At 33.6% G+C, this 25,069-nt stretch overlaps 1 protein-coding gene across 3 annotated transcripts in view; it reads left to right on the top strand.

The window, feature by feature from the left end:
* The window catches only part of SEPTIN7 (septin 7), a 134,541-nt gene that overhangs the window by 23,135 nt on the left and 86,337 nt on the right, over positions 1-25,069 (top strand). Inside the window, exons 1-2 of one of the 3 annotated variants that reach the window (XM_073238603.1) lie at positions 8,806-8,824; positions 10,163-10,265. The exons of 1 other annotated variant lie outside the window; for it this stretch is intronic. In XM_073238603.1, coding sequence (XP_073094704.1) covers positions 10,256-10,265 — 10 coding nt within the window. In that variant the 5' untranslated portion in view covers positions 8,806-8,824; positions 10,163-10,255. Of the gene's footprint in view, positions 1-8,805; positions 8,825-10,162; positions 10,266-25,069 lie in introns of those variants that run through there. One more of the 3 variants, XM_073238604.1, reaches the window with a different exon arrangement.

Raw genomic sequence — 25,069 nt, 5'->3', positions numbered from 1 at the left:
AAATTCTCTTGGGTTTTTTTTTTTTCTCTTACTATATCTTTTGGGATTGTGTGTGTGTGTGTGTGTGTGTGTGTACGGGGTGTGGGAGGGGGAGTGCCCTGGAAATTACAGTTAATATCTTACAGTATTGTAATTTGGTTTATTACCATCTTAGTTTCAAAAGAATATAATGATTTTGCTCCCATACAGCTTCATTTCTTCCTACCTCCTTTGTGCTATTAGTATCATACAAGTTAATTTTTATACATTTTAAGGCCATCAACACAATTTTATTATTGTGCTTCATCAAGTTGTCTTTTAAAAGGTAAAAGAAGAGTTGCAAACAAAAATTATATTTATACTGTCTTTTATATTTACTTCTTAAATTTACCAGTGATAATCATTTCTTCATGGATTTGAGTTATTGTCTAAGGTCTGTCCATTTTAGTTTGAGGGACTCCTAAGTATTTCTTGGGTGGATCTGATTGTGACAAATTTGCTCAGCTTTTCTTTATTAAAGAATGTCTTAAATTCTTCATTTTAAAAGATCCTTTGGCAGATACTAAATTCTTAGTTGATATGATAGTCTCTGTTTTAACATCTTCAATATGTCATCCTGCTACCTCTGGCCTCCAATGTTTCTCATGGGATGTCAGCTACTCTTAGAGTACTCTGTTGTCAGCTACTCTTAGAGTGCTCTGTATGTGATCATTTGACACTCCTGCTGCTTTTATAACTCATTGTTGTCTTTGGTTTTGATAGTTTCAGTATGATGTGTCTAGGTGTGGATCTCTTTGATTTTATCCTGTTTGGAGTTTGCTGAGCTTTAGATATGTAGAAAAATGCTTTTCTCAAATTTGGGAAGTTTTCTGCTAATCCTTCTTCAAACATACTTTTTGCTCTTTCCTCCCTCTTTCCTTCCTCTTTCCTTCCTTCCATTACTTTGGGGACTCCTATTACATAGCTGTTGGTATGCTTGATTTTGTTCCACAGTCAGTTTTTGTGTTCATTTTTTTCTTCATTCCTTTTTGTTTCTTTCCCTTAGACTGGTTGATGTTATTTGACCTATCTTCAAGTTTGCTGTTTCTTTCTTCTGCTAGCTCAGATCTGTTGCTGAACCTCTCGAGTGAAGTTTCAATTTTTTCTCAACTTGGGAATTTTTATTTGGTTCTTTTTAATAATTTCTTTATTTTTTATTGATATTCTGTTTGGTGAACATTATCCTCATACTTTCTTTTTAGTTTTTTTGAACATGGTTTCCTTTAGTTCTTTGAACATATTTAAGATAGCAGAATTAAAGCCTTTGCCTGATGTCTGGGTTTTCTTGTGAGTAGTTTCTATTGATTGCTTTTTTTTTCCTGTATATGGAATGCTTTATTTGCTTTTTTTTTGGCATTTCCTATAACTTTTTATTGAAAACTGAACACTTTAAATAATATAGCATAGTAACTGGTCAGATTCACTCTCCACTCTCAGGGTTTATTATTGCTGTTTGCTGCTTGTTTAGTGACTTTTTTGGAACTAATTCTGTAAATCTTATTTTCTTTGCCATGTGTTGTCACTGAAGTCTCTTGTTATCTTAGTGGTTGTTTGTGGGGTCTTCCAGAGAGCCACCAGACAGGTCAAATAATGATAGTTCTTTGGGAATAGGGCTTTAAAGAAGTCTCTTCTGCTCCAGTTGCTGACAGGCTGCTAATTTTCTTTGCTGGAATTTTGTGCTGTTGGTTTTCAAGGCTTCTGTAGAGTTGGGGAGGTGAGATGAGAATGGCAAGTTTAAATTCAATAAGAGCTGCTGTTCTTATTGAGATTCACCTCTTTTTCTTGAATAAGGACTCTGGATTGTTTCAAGAATCTTGGTAATTTCCAGAGTTCTAAAGAAGTTGATTTTGACACTTTGCCAGTTTTGAAGGAGCACATTTCTGATGTCTTTACCCTGCCATTTTCTCTAGTGTTACTACTCCAGTTTATATCCCTCTCATTACTTCCCAGTCTAATATGAGATTATTTAAAAGTATGTAATGCCTTGCTGTCTAATGATAGGTTTTTCCATTCAGTCTATTATTATCTGTCATGTCTGTTCTTCTAAAACTTTACTTTTAATGATTGCATGTTATTTTAACATTGGAGTACCTTAATGCTTGTTTCATTTGTTTTGGAAACTTGGTTTTTATGACTTTTCACTATTACTAACAGTGCTTTGTTGAATGTTCTTTTATCTAAATCATATGCAATTCTAGACTGTGCTTGAGCCTATCATTTTAATGGCCCCAACAGGTCATCATCTGGAACTTCTGTTACCTCTCTAAAATCTTAATTGTCTGACCCATTCTAACCATAACTTGACATTCTTTCAGCTGTCTGGCTTCCTTACTTCCTACCATCCATCCTTGACCCTCTCCATTTTAGTTCACTGAATTGCTTCAACTACACTTGTCAGCTACGTTGATCCTGTGTATTTGTGTGCACTATTCCTGTGACATAACCATTTCAATTGAATCTTACTGCTTGTTGGCCTATACTCAAGTTAAAGATTGTTAATGGAGAAAACGGCTTCAGAGATATATTCACACAGATTTGTGATCTTCACCCTTAATTAGCAGAGAGAATTGCTTGGCTGTCTGTATTGTATTCGTAGCCTTTCTCCCTGTTCTTGTGGTTGCTGATTCAAATCTTTTATCTGTGAAAACTCCCTGGTCTCCCCATTCCTTTTTAGAAATAGCAGGTAATTTTATCTCTGATGCTTAGAGAAATCCAGTCCTTCACTTCAGGACATTATCTGTATCCTAACTTACTACTGTCATTTCTTCAGCTACTTGCCTATTTGATCTTCTTAAGTAGCATTTAAATAAGCACAAATATCTTTTCAAAAAAATTCTTAAAATCATTCCTTTACTGTTATTCTCTAACTTCTACTTTATTGCTCTCCTCTTCAGAGATGAGCATTCAGAAAGAATTGTAGGTACATGCTGCCTGTAGTTACTCACTGCTTATTTGCTTCCAATCTGCCTTCTTCCCCCTCTTTCCACTGCTCTGATAATGATAAGTAGATTCTTCTATCTTTGACCATTCCAGAGCATTTGCTATGCATGACCACTTGTTGAAAGAAATCCACTACAATTGGCCTTGAACTGCTTCTATGAATGAACTGCTTTTCTTATTTTTCTCTTTCAGCATTTTCATAGGCTTGTGTGGGTGGTGGTGGTGGTGGTATGTTGGTGTTGGTTCTGGCCTGCCTTCTACTTTGTATACTATATTTGGATTCATACCATTTACCATACCATGTATGGCTTGTTTGCATACCATTTAAATGTTGATGACTTATTTAACATAGACATTTTTAGAACTTATGTTATATATGCAGCTGCCTACTACATACTTCTCTCCCTAAAGTCCATTTAGCCTCTTAAAATCAGATGATTCCTTCTTTTAATGGTTGGTACCACATTAATTCACTTACTCAAACCTAAATTTGGATATATGAATCTTACAAGCCCCCACCCACTACAAGTTAGTAACAGAGGCCTGTCAGTTAATCTGATTAATACCCAACCAAGTACTGTCTAGTCGAAAGTAATGCAAGCCACATAAGTAATTTAAGCTTTTCTAGTAGTCACAATTAAAAAGTAAAAAGAAACAGGTGATTCAACTTTAGTATTATATTATATAATGCAGTACGTCTAAATTTTCATTTCAGCATGCAATCAATATAAAAATTGAAATTTTTTTCATTCTTTTTTTATATTAAGTCTTCACAGTCTGGCATGTTTTTACACTTACAGCACATTTCAATTTAGACTAGCTAAATTTCAGATATTCAGTAGCCACATGTGACTACCTTAATGGACAGTAGAGTTCTAACTTACGTTTTTCTTCATTCCCTATCTTGGATTGCTATCATTGTCTTCTCTAGTTAATCCTCAATATTCTTGTTAAAGGTAATTTTCTAAAAAATGAATGTTATTCTGTATGTGAATTAATGTGATTGTACATGCTTCTGCTTCAAACTCTTTAATGCTCTCCATAAGTGTTCAAGATGAAGTCTAATATGAGTTCCTTAGCATGGCTAACAGAGTTTACCATGATCTGGCTTTTTTTTTTTTTTTTTTTAGAAGGCATCTCTCATATTTATTTATCAAATGGTTGTTAACAACAATAAAATTCTCTGTAGGGGACTCAATGCACAGTCATTAATCAACCCCAAGCCTATATCTCAACAGTCTCCAATCTTCTGAAGCATAACAAACAAGTTCTTACATGGTGAACAAGGTCTTACATAGTGAATAAGTTCTTACACACCATGATCTGGCTTTTGCTTACCTTTCCTACTCTAAGCTCTGAAAATGAGTTTTATTGAACTGTTTGTAGTTCCCATAAAGAACTACTCTCTCCTTTTGCTTTTCAGCCTCTGCAGTTACCACCTAGCCTGCCTGATACCCAGAATTTCTTCAGCACCTTCCCACATTTCTTACCAGACTCAGGCCTTAGTCTTTCAGTATCTGAAGCATCTGACCCCAGGATAGGATAAAGCTCCTTTCCTTTTTTGTTCTTACAGGCATGTTTCTGTGCTTGCCTACATTATAGTATTTATCACTGTTACTATATTGCCTTCTAACCTCCCTGATCTTAGATTTTTAGTTTTATGAGCAGAGATCTTGTTTTTATTAGTTTTTCCATACCTAATCCATTATAAGGATCCAGTAGCTATGTTGAATGAATGAGAGTAAACAGATTAACCAAGAATCCAGAATAGAATTAAGAAAACAAAACTTTCCATCACTACTCAATTGTGCATCTCAGTAAAAAGGGAGGTGTGAGGGCATGCAGACTAAGATATGAACCTTTAAAAAGATTAGGGGAGGGGACATAAAAGCCAATATTGAGGACATGCCTATGTAATCTTGAAAAATACTTTAATGTTATTGTTACCTTAAATCTAGAATCTAGGTATTTTTACACCAGTTATACTTAATACTAGTATGACATCAGTTATACTTAACACATAGTCTGAAGTTCTTTAACTTTTCCTTTGGGTTATGTAACAGGTTGTAGGATTGACGAAACAAGTGCCTAGACAGTTGTATCTATGTGTGTGATGAAAAGTTTTTGTTGGGAATACTAAGGAGTAGGCAAATACATGTATTGATCTCATTTCCTTTTGTAGTGTTTAATTGCTTTTTTACATTTAGAATTACCTAAACTTTAAGAAAAAGAAATTTATTTTTGTCAGTATTTAACTCAATATATGACATTTTAAAATCCATAGTGTATACATTGAACATGAATTTATTTAGGAAAGACCAAATGTTTATCTTTGGAATTTAAAGATACTGATGTAAACCTTGGATCTTTGTAGCCTGATTAAAAAAAAATTATAGTTATTAAGGGAGATATAGAATTCTGGTCATATTAAGGTAATTTGGGGCTGAACATCTCATTTTGTAAAGGCGGGGTGAGTTAAGATTTGTAGTAGATTCTACCAAAACTATGTTTTAATTTTCCTTGAATTCTGATTTTTGTTAGGCTTCCCATCTAATACAACTTGCCTTGATTGGTTTTGTTGTTGTTACTGAAAAACGTATTCAGCAATTTTTGAAATAAATTGCTGCTTATTGTTCTGGAAAATTTATTAAAGCAAATATTAATCTTTAAATCTTTAAAAATGGTAATGGATTTCCAATGCCAAAATTCAGTTAACTTTATTCTTTGGAATAGGAACATAGCAAGAGAATATAAAGAATTCTTAAGGGTTCCAATAATTTATCTGTTGGAACTCGTTTGAAGCATCTTGTTCTTTGAATATAATTGATACATAGAAATAAAGTTAAATAAGTTAAACACTAAAACCGCTGGATATTGTATTGAAGTTGATTTTACCATCGGCAGTGCAGCAACAAGCAATAGTTGTTGTAGTTTGATTTTCTTAAATATGAATTCTGACATAGAAATTTGGCATAGTCATTAAAATATTTTATGAATATATACTTTTAGAAAAGGTGGCCTGATAATTGCTTCCTGTTATGTAACTGATGTTTGAAATCAAGTAATACTCTAAAGATCTAAAGGTATTTTGGTAGTGAGTATACTTTTATCTATATTCACATGCGTGTGTCAGCGGTTCTATCATCGATGTCTATAAATAACATTTCTTTATATAGCAGTTACATTTTACACTGGCATTGTGAACATTTTATTTGTCCATGAAAAGAATAAGTGGGTGGTTAAATCTTTTGAATTATAAACTGTGGTGAATTTGGGATAAGCAAAAATTCTTATGAAATGTGAAAAGTCTATGTTTTAGTCAACTAGTGTTACATTATTAGTATAGTATATTCCCTAAGTCTGTCTTTTGTCTTTGGACTCAGTTTCTTCCTCAGAAGAAATTTTTCTGAATGTGTATTTTCATCATTCAACTTTTAAAAAATAACCTCTGTGTATCAGTACTTTGCTAGGAAAAGAGATGAATATGACATGGTTCTCTCTGGAAAATCAGTCATGTTTGTGGGTGGGTGAAAGGACTGACAAGTAACATGTTTAAAATAATTTAAATTAAAATGTAACTTAATGTAAAATTAAAATGTTATAATAGTTATGTGCAAAGAATTGTCTGCTCTCAACCTAGTTAGTTGTCTTCTCATTATTTATTGAGCCTGTTCATATCCAAAATTACCAGTAATCTTGTTTCTAAGTTAATGGTCACTTTGTGGTCTGTGGTGTTTCATTTGACCTTCCAGTAGCATTTAACACAGCTGAGTGACCTTTCACCAGTCCTGGTTTTCCTTCTTCCTTACTGACTGATTTTTCTTACTCTTTCTCTGCCTGACATCTCAGTGTCGGAGTCTTCTTGCTCTGGGACTCTTGTCTAGGTTCCCTTTTATCCATAGTGTCTCTAGGAATCCATTCCTCCTCCAATACTGTTAATATGCTTATGATTCCTAAATCTGTATCTTCAACCAACCAACCCTTGGATTTCTGGATTCATGTATTTAACTGTCTACTGAACATCTCTTCTTGAATATATAATAGATACCTCAAACTTAACATGTTAAAGCTGTTTCTGATTTTGGCCATTTTGGCCCTCACTGCTCAATCTTTTCCTCCCCTATTCCTTTTCCCTAAGAGAGATGACTAGTTATTGAGTTGTTCAAGCCCTAAACCTAGCAGTTATCTTTGGTCCCTTTTTCTTTCACCAATCACTTCTAATCTATCTGCAATGTCCTGACAACTCTTACCTTCAAAACATATTCTGAGTCCTTCTTACCTGTGCTTGCTTCCATACCATCTAAATTCAGTATACTGTTTCTTGGACTATTGCAATAGACCCTTTACTAGTTTTCTTATTTCTACTTCTCTTAGCAATGAGAGCTATCTTTAAAACATAAATCAGGTCAGGTCACTTGCCTGTGTAAATCCCTTTAGTGGCTTCCCATCATGCTTAAAATAACATCTAAATTTCTTTGGCTGGGTCACACATAATCAGGCCCCTGCTTGCCTTCCTGACTTCATTTTCTGTTACTTACCTCCTTATCCACTACCTCACTTCATTGTAGTTCACATGTCCTCTTTTTGTTCCTGAAAGTACAAAGTTCATCCCACTTTAGGGCCCACCCTTTTCCTAGAATGCTTTTCACTTATTTCTTAATTCAATCTCAAAGTCATACTGAATGCCAAAGACTGTTCTAAGATTGAGGATAAAGCAATGAATAAGACACAGGAGCCGATGTCGAGGCATTTTTCTTAATGCCTTTTGTCTGGTGGGTTCATTGAATATGCAACCTGAAGTATTTTCTCTGAAACTTCTTCAACTCTCCCAGACGACTTCCTCTTTTTGATGCCACATTTATGTAATTCATTTAATCTCTACCTTGATGGAGTTTACATTCTAGTTGGAGGAAGGGTGATGTGGAAATTGCTGTGACTAAGGTGAGTTAAATGTATGTTAGATGGTGATTAGTGCTAAGGAGAAAAACAAAGTGTCGAAGTGCTGAAGTGATGAGGAGGGTTGTAATTTTAGATAGGGTAGTCAGGCAGCCCTCTCTGGGAATGTGACATTTGAATAATCAGCATTATCATCAGCAATTGTTCTAGGTTGTGTTAATACAGACTAAAGTACCTTTTTTTCATTTGTCCAAGAGTAGTCTATTTTCTTCTTTGTGCTTTGTTAGTTGCCTTTCAGTTTTCATAGCTCACATTTAATCTTTCCATTTGTTACTGCCCACCATCTTTAGTAGCTTCCTTTCCTATCCTGTATCCACAAGTCTGCCTGTCTTCAAATTGTGAACTTTAATATAACTTAGAATACATCACTGTAAATACTTTAGCTAAAACATTTACATTTATCTGTTCTGAGCTGTCTTAATCCAGTGACTGACAAAGCAAAATTGTATGAAATTTACATTTTTTCCCTCAATATTTAAACTTGGTTTCTGTATACCTTCCTGAAACTTTACACTTTGCAACTTTTTCCCTATTTTTTTGTAAGATGCAGGGTATTGTGATATGAAGAGATAGGAGGTCTTTTTGTTATGTATCTCATCGGGAGAGCTGCTGAAAATGGATTATGACTCACTGAGCACTATAGTCCACAAAAAAATATTACTTTGACATCTATAGAAAAAAGTACCCTCAATTTATTTGTAATTTACCTCTAATTTGTTGTGTTACACGTAAGTAACTTTCTTTTTTCCCCTCTGTCTTTTGCTGTGTTCTGATGGATTTGCCTCTCCTGTTTGGACTGACTGTGTCATGTACAATTCTTGGAATTCCTCATTTACTATTCCTCTGTGGATCTGTTTTGTTGGAATCTGGAACGCTGGAATGATGGAAATGTATTCTTTACAAAGTAGCTGTGAGTATACTAGATAATTTATGTAGAAATTTTTTTCAGTCAGAGTTAACTTAAATTTAACTTTCAGTTGGATGAAATATGAGCCAACAAAATCTTAAATCTAATGTATGTTTTTAGCTCTGCACATAGGAGACTTCCAAATAACTTGATTTTAAAATACTATATTCTGACCTGTAGCCTAATAGTATATTTAAGATCAGGCTTTCAATTTAATTTGCTTATTTTCTCAGCTTCTTTTGGCTGAAAAGTTAGTTCATAAAAAAAGTTAGTGCATAAAAAAAAAAAAGGGTAAAAGGTTATATATGTATGGAATGTTTAGTTACATATGTGAGTCTAGTGAGGAATGCAGAATGCTGTTCTTTGTTCATTCCAAACATGGTGAATTAATGCTTTGATCTTTGAGTTTTTTTAATGAAAATTTGAATGTGGCAAAAACTTTTAAGAGAAATGTGTACCTGTTAGGAATGTTTTGCCATTGTATTTTAATGATGAATAAGACCTACCTCTAGGGAAATTAACCAGTAAGACTCTACTCAGATGCTCTGAACTGTGGGCAGATTTTCTCAACAATGTGTAAGTTAAAAGAAAAAAAAATCAGAATTATTTACCATACCAATCTAGAAGTAGGTTTCTTTGAATTACTCATGAAACTATTGTTGAGATAGTCAAAGAGTCAAAAACTATGTAGAAAATTGAATTATAATTTACTTAAAACCCAAGTATATTTGATCTCCCTGATGGTAGAAGCAGTTATTATGCCAATTATGAAGTGACATAAATTGGACTTGGTATAAAAGCTTGAAAGATACTGTTTACTTGTTGACGTTGATCATGAAAGCCTTCAAGAGTTTGTGAAAAATTGCTTTAAACTCAAAATTTTGATTTCATTTTATGAATGAGAAAACGAATTTAAAGAAATTTTATATCTGTAGTAGTTACTCAGTATGAGCAAATGGGATAATTAAGAGTTCTTTATATAATTTTAAGGGAATTTGAGTTTTTTTCCTAAAAAATCTATGGTTATGTTTTTTTTAGTTAATTGGTCAGAATCTTACTAACTTACTACAAATGGAAATCTTTGCTCTCAAGAAAAGTTATTTAATTTTTATTTTATTCCCTTGGGTTTTTGAAATTAACCATTATATCATTGGTCAACTCACCTTATTTTATCTATTGCTGCAATTAACTAGCACTTTTATTGGTGACAATATGAAATTAGTTTGATTTGCCATGAATAATATTTTGTGTAGTTTTCTAAGTAGCTTTAATGAAGTGAATTTGAAATGTGTGACAGTTTTGTTCATAATTGAATAACTTGACCCTTTTTGCTTTTCTCAGCAACAGAAGAACCTTGAAGGCTATGTGGGATTTGCAAATCTCCCAAATCAAGTATACAGAAAATCAGTGAAGAGAGGGTTTGAATTCACACTTATGGTTGTGGGTAAGATAAAACTTCTCATTAAAATTGGATTTTGATCCTAAGTTTTAAACAACTCAGATCTGAATGAATTTTAAAAAAGATAGCCCAAATAACTCTAAGGATCGTGTGTTATGTTTTCTTTTATTTTCTGGAAAAAAAGATGGGATAAGAGGATCTTAATTGTACAAATGATTACCCTGGAGTGAATGAAATATGATTCTTTGTGTTTTCTAATTCAATCTCATTTTTTTATATGTATTTTATCCTGTGTCTGGCCTACCCTTCCTTGAATCTATTTTAAGATATTGTCAAAGGTTATTTTGACTGTAGTTTGGTCATATCATCATTATATAAGAAGAATACCATATAAAAGATGAGTAATCTTAAATGAAATTCTTAAATTAAATGACTGTATAATATTTTGCATTATATAGGCTGACTTGAGAACCTAAATTCTAAGTATGATGCAACTTTGTTGTATTTTTCTATATGTTTCAAGAAGTTGAAAGGGAGAATACTGGATTGACTATCCTTGACAAAGAAAATTGAATTGATGCTGGGCTTTTATATAGTGTGCATTAATTTTTGCAAATTATATTCAATTTCTGGTATTTTTTATTTTGGTGTTTAATTTAATTGAATTAGCTATAAAATACTCCTTCCTCGAATATTTTATCATTTGAACAGAATATTTTACCTAATAGTCAGTTTGTGGCTGTTTGGAAATATTTGCATTGTAATCATAGTTAAAACTTAGTACAAATCTGTGAACTTAATTCTTGTTGGTTAAGTCTGTCTCAGGTTGAGTAGAAGCGTAGTAATACATAGCTTGCAAATTGCTGTTGTAGAGCAGAGGTGGGGTAGAGGGTATAAAAGATACAGAACATTCCTTTTTTCTGCAAGTTGCATGATCATTATAATACGAGTACTACAGCTTACCTTTACATATGTAAGGTTAATGATCTTAAATGACAAACACTAGACAAATATAGGATCAATTAAAAATTTTTTTTAAAATTTTGGTATCATTAATACACAATTACATGAGCAATGTTGTGGTTACTAGATTCCCCCATTATTAAGTCCCCACCACATACCCCATTACAGACACTGTCCATCAGCGTAGTAAGATGCTATAGAATCACTACTTGTCTTCTCTGTGCTATACTGCCTTCCCCGTGCCCCTCTGCCCCACATTATGTGTGCTAATCTTAGTGCCCCTTTTTCCCCGTAACCCTCCCTTCTCACCAATCCTCTGCAGTCCCTTTCCCTTTTGTAACTGTTTTTCCCTTACTGGGTTCTGTGTGTCTGCTGCTGTTTTGTTCCTTCAGTTTTTTCTTTATTCTTATACTCCACAGAGGAGTGAAATTATTTGATACTTGTCTTTCTCTGCCTGGCTTATTTCACTGAGTATAATACCCTCTAGCTCCATCCATGTTGTTTCAAGTGGTAAAATTTGTTTTCTTCTTATGGCTGAGTAATATTCCATTGTGTATATGTACCACATATTCTTTATCCATTCATCTACTGATGGACACTTAGGTTACTTTCATTTCTGGGCTATTGTAAATAGTGCAGTGATAAACATAGGGGTGCATATGTCTTTTTGAAACTGGGCTCCTTCATTCTTAGGGTAAATTCCTAGGAGTAGAATTCCCAGGTCAAATGGTATTTATATTTTTAGTTTTTTGAGGAACCTCCATACTGCTTTCCACAATGGTTGAACTAATTTATATTCCCACCTGGAGTGTAGGAGGGTTCCACTTTCTCCACATCTTTGCCAACATTTGTTGTTGTTTGTCTTTTGGATGTTGGCCATCCTTACTGGTGTGAGGTGATATCTCATTGTGGTTTTAATTTGCATTTCTCTCATGATTAGTGATGTGGAGCATTTTTTCCTGTGTCTGTTGGCCATCTGAATTTCTTCTTTGGACAAGTGTTTGTTCAGATCCTCTACCCATTTTTTAATTGGAATGTTTGCTTTTTGTTTGTTGAGGTGTGTGAGCTCTTTGTGTATTTTGGGTGTTAACCCCTTATTGGATATGTCATTTATGAATATATTCTCCCATATTGTAGGATGTCTTTTTATTCTGCTGATGGTGTCCTTTGCTGTACAGAAGCTTTTCAGTTTGATACAGTTCCATTTGTTCATTTTTGCTTTTGTTTCCCTTGCCCTGGGAGATATGTTCATGAAGAAGTTGCTCATGTTTATATTCAGGAGAGTTTTAGCTATATTTTCTTCTAAGAATTTTATGGTTTCATGACTTACATTCAGGTCTTTGATCCATTTCAAATGTACTTTTGTGTATGGGGTTAGACAATGATGCAGTTTCATTCTCTTACATGTAGCTGTCGAGTTTGCCAACACCAGCTGTTGAAGAGGCTGTCATTTCCCCATTGTATACCCATGGCTCCTTTATTGTGTATTAATTGACCATTTATGCTTGGGTTAATAACTGGGCTCTCTATTCTGTTCCACTGGTCTGTGGGTCTGTTCTTGTGCCAGTACCAAATTACCTTGATTACTGTGGCTTTGTAATAGAGCTTGAAGTTGGAGAGCAAGATCCCCCCACTTGATTCTTCCTTCTCAGGATTGCTTTGGTTATTCGGGGTCTTTTGTGGTTCCATATGAATTTTAAAACTATTTGTTTCAGTTTGTTAAAGAATGCTGTTGGTATTTTCATAGGGATTACATTGAATCTGTGGATTGCTGTAGGCAGGATGGCCATTTTGACAATATTAATTCTTCCTAGCCAAGAGCATGGGATGAGTTTCCATTTATTAGTGTCTTCTTTAATTTCTCTTAAGAATGTTTTGTAGTTTTCAGGGTATAGGTCTTTCTCCTCTTTGGTTAGGTTTATTCCTAGGTATTTTATTCTTTTTGACACAATTGTGGATGGAATTGCTTTCCTGATTTCTTTGTCTGCTAGTTCATCATTAGTATATAGGAATGCAACAGATTTCTGTGTGTTGATTTTGTATCCTGCAACTTTGCTGAATTCAAATATTAGTTCTAGTAGTTTTGGAGTGGATTCTTTAGGGTTTTTTATGTACAGTATCATGTCATCTGCAAACAGAGACAGTTTAGTTTCTTCCTTACCAATCTGGATGCCTTTTATTGCTTTGTGTTGTCTGATTGCCATGGCTATGACCTCTAGTACCATGTTGAATAAAAGCAGGGTGAGTGGACATTCTTGTCTTGTTCCTGATCTTAAAGGAAAAGCTTTCAACTTCTCGCTGTGATATATGATGTTGGCTGTGGGTTTGTCATATATGGCCTTTATTATGTTGAGGTACTTGCCCTCTATACCCATTTTGTTGAGAGTTTTTATCATGAATGGATGTTGAATTTCGTCAAATGCTTTTTCAGCATCTATGGAGATGATCATGTGGTTTTGTCCTTTTTGTTTATGTGGTGGATGATGTTAATGGATTTTCGAATGTTGTACCATCCTTGCATCCCTGGGATGAATCTCACTTGATCATCGCGTATGATCCTCTTGATGTATTTTTGGATTCGGTTTGCTAATATTTTGTTGAGTATTTTTGCATGTGTGTTCATCAGGGATATTAGTCTGTAGTTTTCTTTTTTGCTGGGGTCTTTGCCTTGTTTTGGTATTAGAGTGATGCTGGCTGGCCTCATAGAATGAATTTGGAAGTATTCCCTCTTCTATTTTCTGGAAAACTTTAAGGAGAATGAGTATTATAGTCTTCTCTAAATATCTGATAAAATTCAGCAGTGAATCCATCTGGGATGGGAGTTTTGTTCTTTGGTAGTTTTTTGATTACTGATTCAATTTAATTGCTGGTAATTAGTCTTGTTTAGATTTTCTGTTTCTTTCTGGGTCAGTCTTGGAAGGTTGTATTTTTCCAGAAAGTTGTCCATTTCTTCTAGGTTATCTAGTTTGTTAGCTATAGTTTTTTTCATAGTATTCTCTAATAATTCTTTGTATTTCTGTGGTGTCTGTTGCGATTTTTCCTGTCTCATTTCTGATTCTGTTTATGTGTGTAGATTTTCTTTTTTTCTTAATAAGTCTGGCCATGAGTTTATCTATTTTATATTCTTAAAGATCCAGTTCTTGGTTTCATTAATTTTTTCTATTGTTTTTTTCTTCTCAATTTTATTTATCTCTTCTCTGGTCTTGATTATGTTCCTCCTTTTGCTGACTTTAGGCCTCATTTGTTCTCTTTCCAGTTTAGTAATTATGAATTTAGACTATTTATTTGGGATTGTTCTTCCTACTTTAAATTGGTGTGGATGGCTGTATACTTTCCTGTTAGACCTGCCTTTGCTGCATCCCACAGAAGTTGTGTCATTGTGCTGCTGTTTTCATTTGTCTCCATATATTGCTTGATCTCTGTTTTAATTTGGTCATTGATCCATTGATTATTTAGGAGCATTTTTTTAAGCCTCCATGTGTTTGTGAGCCTTTTTGTTTTCTTTGTACAATTTATTTCTAGTTTTATACCTTTGTGATCTGAGTGGTTGGTTGGTACAATTTCAATCTTTTTGAATTTACTGAGGCCCTTTTGTGACCCAGTGTATTCTGGTAAATGTTCCGTGTGCATTTGAGAAGAATATGTTTCTTGCTGCTTTTGGGTGTAGAGTTCTGTAGATGTCAATTTTTTGTTTTTAATTAAACTCCCCAAGTCTGTTAGGAGAATTATAACTATTTAAAAAATTTTTTTTATATTTAAAGTTTCTATAGTGACTTCTTGAACTTACCAGAGTAACATCTGGGGATTAAGGCCAGATAGTTGGATCAAAATATTTGACATTTTTCCAGATGAGAAAAAATTAATAATCAGCTGACCATGATTTTTAGAGGAAATATTCAATCTCTGTATCATATTTATCAGTTTTTCTGGCCAGTTCTTTTGTGAAGTACAGCTTTTGTTTTTTTTTCCTACCTTGGCAAGACTTCAACTGAAGATAAAGGAGAATGAGTGTTAAATATCTGTACTTTGTTTTTCCCATTGCACTTCTAACATTATTGTTTAATTAGCTGTCTTTGAATAGCCTTGCTGAATGCAAGGACTAAGTCTTATCAACTACATAGATGCGATGTCTGATACATAGCCACCTTTTATTGTTTGCAAATTACAGAAAGCTAAAGCTAACCTTTCTTTAATATGCTTACCCTAGAGACTGCAAGCTATTTCTTATGCACTAAGTGCTTGTTTTTGAGACTTAAACTCAGGGCCGTTTTAGCTCTTATAACAATACTTGGATTAAGATTTATACATTGATACAAACTCAGAATCTGTATTTAACAGCTGATTTCTAATGAAACTCTTTGTCGTTTGATGGAAAAAACTTTAATAACCTTGTTTTATAAGCAGTAGTTATTAGTACTTACTTGAATGACTTTTTTTTAATCCACGATGCATAAATGCATATTCCTATACTTGCTCCCTTAAAAGAGCTTATAATTTATATGACAACATAAAATACACATGAAAAGACAAGTAACTTATCCAGGAAGTAAATATGAGTCAGTAGAGTCATACAAAAATTAAGAGCTATAGAAGTTTAAGAGCATAGGAGACCTTGTTCCTGGTTGGAGATTATTATTGCCTTATTTAAAGAGGAGGTATTAGGTCAGATTTTTTAAGATTAGAATTAGGAAGGGCATTGAGAAGGGCAATCAAGGTGAGGAAATAATAGCCAGCATAACTTGTTTTGTGCCACACAATGTTCTAAGGATGTAAAATACTTTGAGTACTGACATCATTCTTAACTCACAGACCTTAACAACAGTCCTGTGAAGTAGGTATTATTGTTATCCCCACTTTATAGAGATAAAAAACCAGGCATGGAGAAATCAAATTACTTACCCATGGTCACATTGATAGCAGATGGTAGAACCAAACCCAGTCTGTTCCTCAGTCTGGTGTTCTTGAGCACTATGCAGAGTCCCATTTGGGGATACTGGATGTAGTGCAGAGTTCAGTAGAGTGCACCCAGCAAGCCTTGAACTTACATGATTTCAACTAGATGTTCTGTTTTCCTAAAAAAAAAAAAAAAATGGAAGAGACAGAGAGGAAATGAATGAATGAGACTAAAGTACCTAGTGCAAGCAATTTTTTTCTTCCATTCCACTGAACTGAGTATCTGGCTTTAGGGTGAGTGTGAAGTGGGAGAGGTGAAATTATTTATTTCCCCATCATATTCAGCCTCCATATACTTTCATAGTATGAGCTCACCTTGCCAAACTTAGCCTAGTGCTTTGATATAAACTAGTTTTATGTGTTCAAAGAAATAGGTATCTATTTTAGTGCAGAAAGAAAAACAGGTTTTCAGTTTATATGTAAATGTGCTTTATGGGTGATATATAGGGGGTTTTAAAGATTAATTTGCACTTCACATTGACTTTAGGATTGGACGCCTAGGATTTAACTTTATAATAGTTGGCAATGAGGCTGGAAAGGTAGGCTAGCCTAGATTTTGAAGACCTTGATTATCAACAGGAAATGAGATTGGAATTCTTGATTTTGCATCTTTATTTAAAAATCGAGTTTAAAACCCAATGTCATGCCTATCAAATAATGCTTCTCTGAGGCAGCAAAGTGTCAAACCTATTTGGGCTAGGAATTTGTCTTTCCTTAATTAGACTTGGCTATGCTCTGAAATGGTAATAAAATCTTCATTTTATTAGAATCCTTCAAGGAAATAGAACTCATTGTAGATTGCTTTATCGGAGCAAAAAATGTTTTAAAAAATAATGATATTGAATCTATTATTTTGAATTGTTTGAAGATAAAATACACAAGTCAATCATTTTTGCTATCCTGAGCTTTCAAAATTATTTTGGTAAATGTTTTCTTTATTTAATGACTTATAATAATGTATTTGACCTGTACCAAATGTTTTTAAGTGGCAGAATGGTGTTTCTGTTTATTTCAGTGGCAGGGAGCTTATAATGTGATGAATCCTTTTTTGGAATTCAAAGTTTATCATAATATGTTCTTTGTAGATGACTTATTAGCAAAAGCTTAGGAAATACTTAATTTAGTTGGTAATAGGATATACAATATCTATCATAGTTGTTGTTTTTCCCCTTATTGTTGGTGTTTGAATTGTAATAACATCCACTAGAACTTGAAAGGTAATAATTGGCACATTTTGTACCCAGGCTTTAGGGCATTCATTGGTATTAATGTTTAATTCTGAGGTTAATTTCTTTGAGTAATATCTTAAAAAATTCTTCCTTGCATTTTGTATTTTAATTTTACTTTTAGTAATAAAAGTAACTTGACCGATTACTATTGTATAACCTGGTGAATATAGAAAAACTATAGAATTGTACATTTTTAAATGCTGAGATTTATGGTATGTGAATTTTATTTCACTTAAAGGAAGTAATTTAACCAAAGCAGAAAAAGTTTAGGGCGGCGGGGAATCACATAATTCCACATAGCCACTATTTTAATTTTTTGTATTCTCTCTAGGTTTTTCATCTCCATGTTTTAAAAGGTGCCTTTCTTTTGTCCCAGAGCAGCTGGTTGTGGATACATGTTTTCCAGAAATGGCTAGAATCTCAGTCTCTCCAAATATTACACCTCTCTTAGCTTTCCAACCCCATTAATCTCCAGAGCACCATGTAATATAGGTTCCTACACCCAGAGCAGATCTCCAGGGCTGGGTGTTCAGCAGTACTAGGCCTCCACCCCTTTCCTGCTCCATTTCTCTTCCTCCCTCCAGTGAACTGGGGTAGGGGAAGGGCTTGGTTCCCCCTGGGTCACGGCTTTAGTACTTTACCCTTTTCCTTGAGGTTGGCTGGTTTCCCCAGGTGTAGGCAGTCTGCTGCAGCCTCCCTTCCTGTGGCTCTTTCAGAATTAGATGAATTTGCTCTTTTGCTGTCTTATACGTGGTTTTTGGAGGAAGTTTCTGTCTCACCTCTACGGTGCCATCTTTAATCCAATCTCGTGGCCTTTTTTTCTGTAAGTGTCCCTGTGTTGTTCTGTATTTACTTTATTTTATATTCTCCATGCACTATTTTTTCTTGTGGCTCTTGTCCTTGATGTCCTCCTGCCTGATTTAAGGTTATTAAGGATTCCATTGTATTTATGTAGATTTCAATTTTTTATTTTTTAAATAAAAGTATAATTTTTTATTTTGCACTCTTAAATCCATGTGGAGTTTTATAATGTGAGATGTGGGCCAGGAATCTGGTGTTTATTTTTTAAATGGTTAGTCATCTTTATGAAAAGTTTTAGTTCTAAAAATGTAGGTGCTTGGTTGTTTCTTTTCTCCACCTTTGGTATGAGTTTATTCTATTGCTCTTCCTATATAAATACCACATAATTTCAGTTATAAATTACAGTAATTATGTTGTTTCTTGTGTAGGAAGATTACTGGAGTTTATGTTAACTTAGGGAAATAGGTAAACAAGTAAATAATATGTAATTACAGATTGTATTATTTTCTAGGAAGGAAATAAACATGGGATTTATTTAGAGTTATCAAGGACATGCCTCTGATTAGGTGACTATTCCATCGTAATACCTGGAAATTGTGAAAATTAAGAAATACTGGAAGAAAAAAAAGAATTAAAAATGGTTTACCAGAGACACCTATTATTAACATTTTGCTGTCTTTATCCTCAGTATTTTATTTTTGACAACTGTATTATACTTTGAAATGTGGCTGTCTCAAATTTTAGCCATCACTTCTCATTTGACAATTGAATGATTTTCTGTGTTTGATCTTGTAATAATGGTGTAGTAAAAATTTTAAGGAATGAAGATTCTGATCATTTTAACTGTGATGTTTAATTTGTGCATAGTTGTCTAATCTGTTGCTGCATTTATCATGTATTTTGTAATTTATTTCTCTGCTAATGGACATAAGATTTGTTTTTACCCCTACAAATAACATGGCAATGAAGATTTTTAGATACAGGGTTTGTGTATTTATGTTGGGGAGCAGAGGGCAGAATCGTTTATTTGATTATAGTCCTTGAAGTAGGATTACTGTAGCAATACAAAGCATTTGAACATTTTGTGGCTCTTGACACATATAGGCAAATTGTTTTCTTAAAAGTTTCTACTGCCAAGTTTTATATTAAAAAAAAAAATTTGTTTTTTTTTGCCTGAATTTGAGGAGCTTTATGGCATGTTTAAAACTGAGGCTATTCACTCCATGGATACTGTAACTGTTTTAGATGCTTGAGGGGAGAATGTAAAGGCAGATGAAGACACTATAAGGGAATAGTAGACGAAGACAAAAGTATACAAGCTGACTGTGTCATGAATCATTGTGTAATGTAGATGGTAGAAGAAATTTATAAATCAAATGCTGTGGAAGGATAGAGAAAAAAGACATAGGTTAAAAGCATACTACTATTTTAAAGCATACACTACTATTTCATGGAAAAATGGTGCATAATTTTTTTCAGTAGTTATATTGATGTTTTGCATACTTAATTTTTAAATTTCAGTGACTTAATCATGGAAAAAATTATAACTTAAACACTTAAAAAATAATTATATAGGTGGAGTCTTTTTTATTTTTTAAGGGGCAGTACCTGGACTGACATTTATAAAGATTTGTAGTCTGAATAATATCCCAGTTTTATTTAGTAGGCTTTTAAGAAAGTTCATTCAATGTGATTTTTAAAATGTGTATATAGATTAATCCTTAAATTATATAAATCAGTCTAATTATTTTTGCTTCTCTTACATGTTTTGACCTAAGACAGTCTTTGAAAATAGGTAATTTAAGATAGTCTAATGTTGGAAAACACACCCATTCCTTTCACAGCCTTTTGAGGGCCCAATGATAAACTTCATACTATATAGGCTAAATTAAAGAAGAGAGGTGAGAATACTGATGGTTTTCAGCCATTAGGAAATTGTTCTCTTGATAGTGAATATATTCAAGATTCATTGGATAGGTGGACTGAAATAAAAGTCATGAAACATTGGTTGGTTTTAATTAGCTAGACTTTGGGACATCAGTGAGAAAGTTACACAGTCTATTGATAATACATTTTTAAGAAAAGGTGCTTAAGACTTGAAAGACAAAATAATGAAGAGAGCAACTTCTTTATGTATGGAAATAGAATTCTCAGCACGGGACATTCATTTCGTGTGTAGTTTTCCTTTTGGCACGGCAGGCTGACATTTTTTGGTCCTTAGGGGCAATTTCTAGGTCTTCCTTAATCTAGGGCATGGAGATCAAATACCATGGTTGGTCAATGAGTCCATCCTTTTCCTAGGTGGCTGTATCACATGTCTCTGAAATACAGGTTTAAAATATAAAATTAGTCTTACTGCCTTTTCTTCCTAGATATGATGGTAGACAGCCCAGTACTACAGGAGGTCAGAATTTTTCCCTTCATACATTCAGTTCATCTTTTCCTCCAGAGCATTTGTAGATTAAGTGGCTTTTGTATTAGGAACCAGGTTTACTGTCCAAAGCAAGTACTCTATAATTATGTTTTTGGTACACAGCAGGTGGTTTTTGTTGGAAAGATAAGTTTTATGCCAATATATCATACTTGTTTCACCATTATACAGAATTACAGTGTAATTTTAAATGTTGGAAAGGTATAACCTGCCTCCCATGAAAGACCTTTACAAAGGTGGTCAAAGTTACCAGCCTTGTTTATTCTATCTACATTTTATCTTTGAATAAGCAGGAACACATTTCAAGCATATAATTTTCATGCACTTACATTTGAGTCCTTTTGATAACATTTTACTATATTCAGGAGTGAAAATTTAAAGCAGTGGCTAACCTACTGAAGACTATAGACCAGATTTTTTAAGGGAAGGGAGGGTACTAAATGGGTTCACTGACTAAATTTCCTGAAATATAATTTAGATTTTTATCAGATATTTATTTTCTGGAGAGAGATTACATATTTAGATTCTCAAAGGGGTTGTTATTCATCTAAAAAGTTGAGACCTATAGGTAGAAAGTATTTCTTCTGATTGGAAGCATGTGGCATCTATTTTTATTGATACTTGTGCTGAAATGTTTTAATTCATTTTGAAACAGTTCTAAACATAAAAGTTACAAGTACATTATACAGCTCTTTTCTCCTGAAACATTTTACAGACATAATCCCCCATTGCTTCTAAATACTTGTATGTTTTCCTTCCTCAAGGATATTCTCCTACAAAACTGTAATATACCATCAAAATCAGAAAATAACAAATGTATGTTGTATACATGTATATATACATAGATATACACTCATATATATACACATTTACATCTCTATTAAATCTGTATAATATATTGAAAATGGTTAAATTCACACCAATATTTTCAATTTCAGTTTAGTATCACAGGGGTCATTCTACTTTTCATCTTTTTCTTATAATGTCCTTCTGATGGTAGAAACCATTATCCTTTATATATTACTTACTTGATCAGACCCCCTCTAAATAACTCATCTTCTGCCATATCCCCCAGGCTCTTCCCCTTCCCTCACTGAGGAAGTGACCTGTGCTCAACCATCAAGTGCTATGACACCCCTTGCCCGTTACTCTTCTCATGCAGATATCCTCATCCTTTGGGAATCAGGCCTTCTCCCGGGCACCTTTGGAAGCCATCCTCATCTTGCAGGCTCTGACACCCTGCTCTGGGCCACCGGGATTCTCCCTCCAAGGGAGGGATGTTTACCTGCCTTCCTCAGACCTAGATAATGATTTTTGGACTGAATTTTCAGGAAGAAAATAGAATAGAGCTCAAATAAGTTTTAGGAGTTTAAAAAGTAATATTTAATATTTATTTAATATTTAACTGTGTTATAGAATTAACAGGCCTAGGAATAGAAAAAGTAATTTGGGTGTTTTTTTGCTTATGTAAAAAGAAAATAGAAAAACTGGTAAAATTGTAATTTTGTACTGTCATAGAAAAAAGTGACTAAAGATAAAACTTGAGAAATTTAGCTTGAAAATGAAAGTTATTTGCAGGTACACGTAGTGTTACATAGGTAACATTGGTACCCTTTACATATATTTCGACAAACTGAAATTGAGTATTTTTGGATGGCCTCCAAATTAACAGTTGAGGCAAATAGGTTAATATTTAGAAGGAAGAAAGCTTTAGACTTTGAGGCTTGTTTTTGCACTGCCTAGAACTCTCAAGTAAGCAGATGATAAATCCAAGGTAATTATGCATATTAAAGAACCAGATGTGAAACATTTGTGGTTCATTCATAGAAGACTATGAATTGTTTATTTGCTATAGTGGTATTAATTACAGTAATAACATGATAGTGAGATTTCCATAACATTCTTGTCCTGGTCCTGAGCATAATTTTTAATTGAATGATCAGTAATTCAACCGACATAGACTGATCAGCAGTAAAGTGCTAGGAATTATGGACTAAGCTGATGGTATAAAAATGAAAATGACCACTTCCCCCTCAAAGGAGTTTCCAGGGAAATGTGCATTACTAATTACAATTTAATTTTATAAATGCTTTAGTAGTATGTATTTACAGTGCCATATAGAGTCGAGGGAGTTATTGTTTGAGTTTAATGGAGATAACTTCTTTTTTGCCTTAAATTCAAATGTATAATTTATTTTGGCAGTTTTGTAAAAAACTAGTTGTTTCTGATGCTTTTTATTTGTTTTTAATGTAACATGAAAATCAGTCTTCTATATTTAACTTAAATCCACCTTGTAATACTTAGTAGAGCAGCTGTTTTACTAAAAAGAATATTGTACTTTGCCTATTTATGAACTCCAGTTTTTGCCACAAATGAGTTTTCTGACCGTGGACAGATCACTTGAATTTCAATTTCCTTATCTCTACATTTACCTAGTCTTGTAAGCCAGGCACTGCACTGAGATTTAAAAAAAAACAAAAAACAGCCATATCCCTTAAGAATCTGAAGGTGTGGGATAGAGGTGAAGTAGAGACGCTTGGACCTGATAGGATAGGTACTTCAGTAATCCTTGCTTTGGTTGAACTCTTGATTATAAACATTCAGGGTACATATGTTGTGCTCTTACTTTGTAGTTCAGTATAGTTAGCTGGGCAAAGTTGTTTTCTGGTGAGTCATATTTAGCTTATTTGAAAGATGATTGAGAATTTGTTCTAAGCAAGGTTTAGCTGGGTAGCTTGCATTCTTGTTAGCAAATTAGTATTTTTGTACTTGCCTATTCTGTGGATTTCAATAAAGATATGTATGGTTTAAGTGTTTTGATCAAGTTGCTAATGTGACATCACTAATTAGTCTGCAGGGTGCACTTTGTTTATAGGTGCTACAGTATTAATGCTGTCCCTTGCAAACCTTTCGTGTACCTTTTTTCCCTGAGTGTGTCAGGTACTATGCTTAAGTGATATGGAGAATCTTAGAGATTGTTTTTATTAGAGGTTGACACTAGATTTTAATTTATGTCTCAAAATTAAATGCTTCATATAGGTTGTTGTTTGCTTTTGTTGTTGTTAAATCATACTTTAATAAAATCAGATTTAATGTCATTTAGCTGTTAGTAGTACTTCTTGGTTTAGGCCATCATTATAGATTATTTTGGTCTAAGGAAATTTTGTCATCTAAAAGGCTCAAGGGAAGAAATTAAATGAACTACATTTTGATTGTTTTAAGTCTGTATTTCCCTGAATCCTTTTACCAAAATCATCTGGGCCTCCTGTTCAAGATTCTTATTCCTGGAAACGTGGGAATCTTCATTTTGACAAGAGCTGCCCCTTACTCCCCAAGTTTAAGGAGCTCTGGTTCAAGTATGCTTTAATCTTCAGAGAAAGAAATAAATTATATATTTCTTTGAAATGTAGTTTATATTTTTTGACAACTTATTTTTTTACATAATAAAGATACTAAGATGTAGTTGTAAAATACTCTTCCTGTACAAACTACCACTTGATATAAAATGGTTTTCCATTAGAAATGTAGTAGAGAGGAGTGGCTGAAATTTTTTAAAAGAGAAAGGTCTCCACTGTTAATTTTGGTGTATTTTCCTTCTCTTAGGCAAAGCTGTAATATCATGTTTGTGTCTATATACTTTCTTCACCTAGTGCTAGGTCAAGCATTTTCCCATGTCAAATGGGTTTTTTAAAACAAATTTTCAATGGCTGATTAATATTATTTTTATGGGTGTATCATAGTATACTTAAGCCTGTCTCCATGTGGTAAGACGTGCCCCCACCTTCTTTACTGTTAAAAATACTATTGTAACGTTTTTCCCTGCATGTTTGATTCCCAGAAGTTGAAGACATGATAAAGAATGTGAACTGAGAATGTTATACCAACTTATATAATTACCATAGGTGTGAGAATACTCTTGTTTATTTCATCCTTGCCAGTATTGAATAGGAATTTTTTTAAATGCCAAATAAAGGAAAGGGAAAATGATGTTGCTAATATAGTTTTACAAAGGTTCCATGTTGTAATTTGCATACCTTTGTTGAGCTGAAATTTTTTTGTCTACCTTTCTATTAAGTATTCATGCCTTTAAAACAGTTTCTTTGTTTTATTTATTGTGAATAACTGTGCATAGTTACCTATGTGTGTGTGTATGTGTTTGAAGAAATATTGGTAAGACATTCACAGTCATCAGTTATTAGCTCAACTCATTGCTGGTCCTTAGGGTATAAATTTTGCTATTTGAGATTTATAGAACTTTAAACAATCTATTAGTCCTCTAGTTCAAACAATTAAGGTCTGTCCACTTTGGCTTTGAAAGCGTCTCCTCAGCACTAATTTGTAGAATGTGCTTCCTGCTCAAGAATAAATCTCAATTCCTTGCTTCCCTTCCATGTATTAAATGTCCAGGTAAAATAATTTCTCTGGTATGCCTTTATTTCCTTTCCTGGTATTTCTTTTACTTACTCCTCAAC

The sequence above is a fragment of the Manis javanica genome, chromosome 6 (genome assembly GCF_040802235.1).
Source record: "Manis javanica isolate MJ-LG chromosome 6, MJ_LKY, whole genome shotgun sequence".
Classification (NCBI taxonomy): Eukaryota; Metazoa; Chordata; class Mammalia; order Pholidota; family Manidae; genus Manis; species Manis javanica.
The sequence above is the reverse complement of the archived record's forward strand: the minus strand, read 5'-3'. Positions and strand labels throughout refer to the sequence as shown.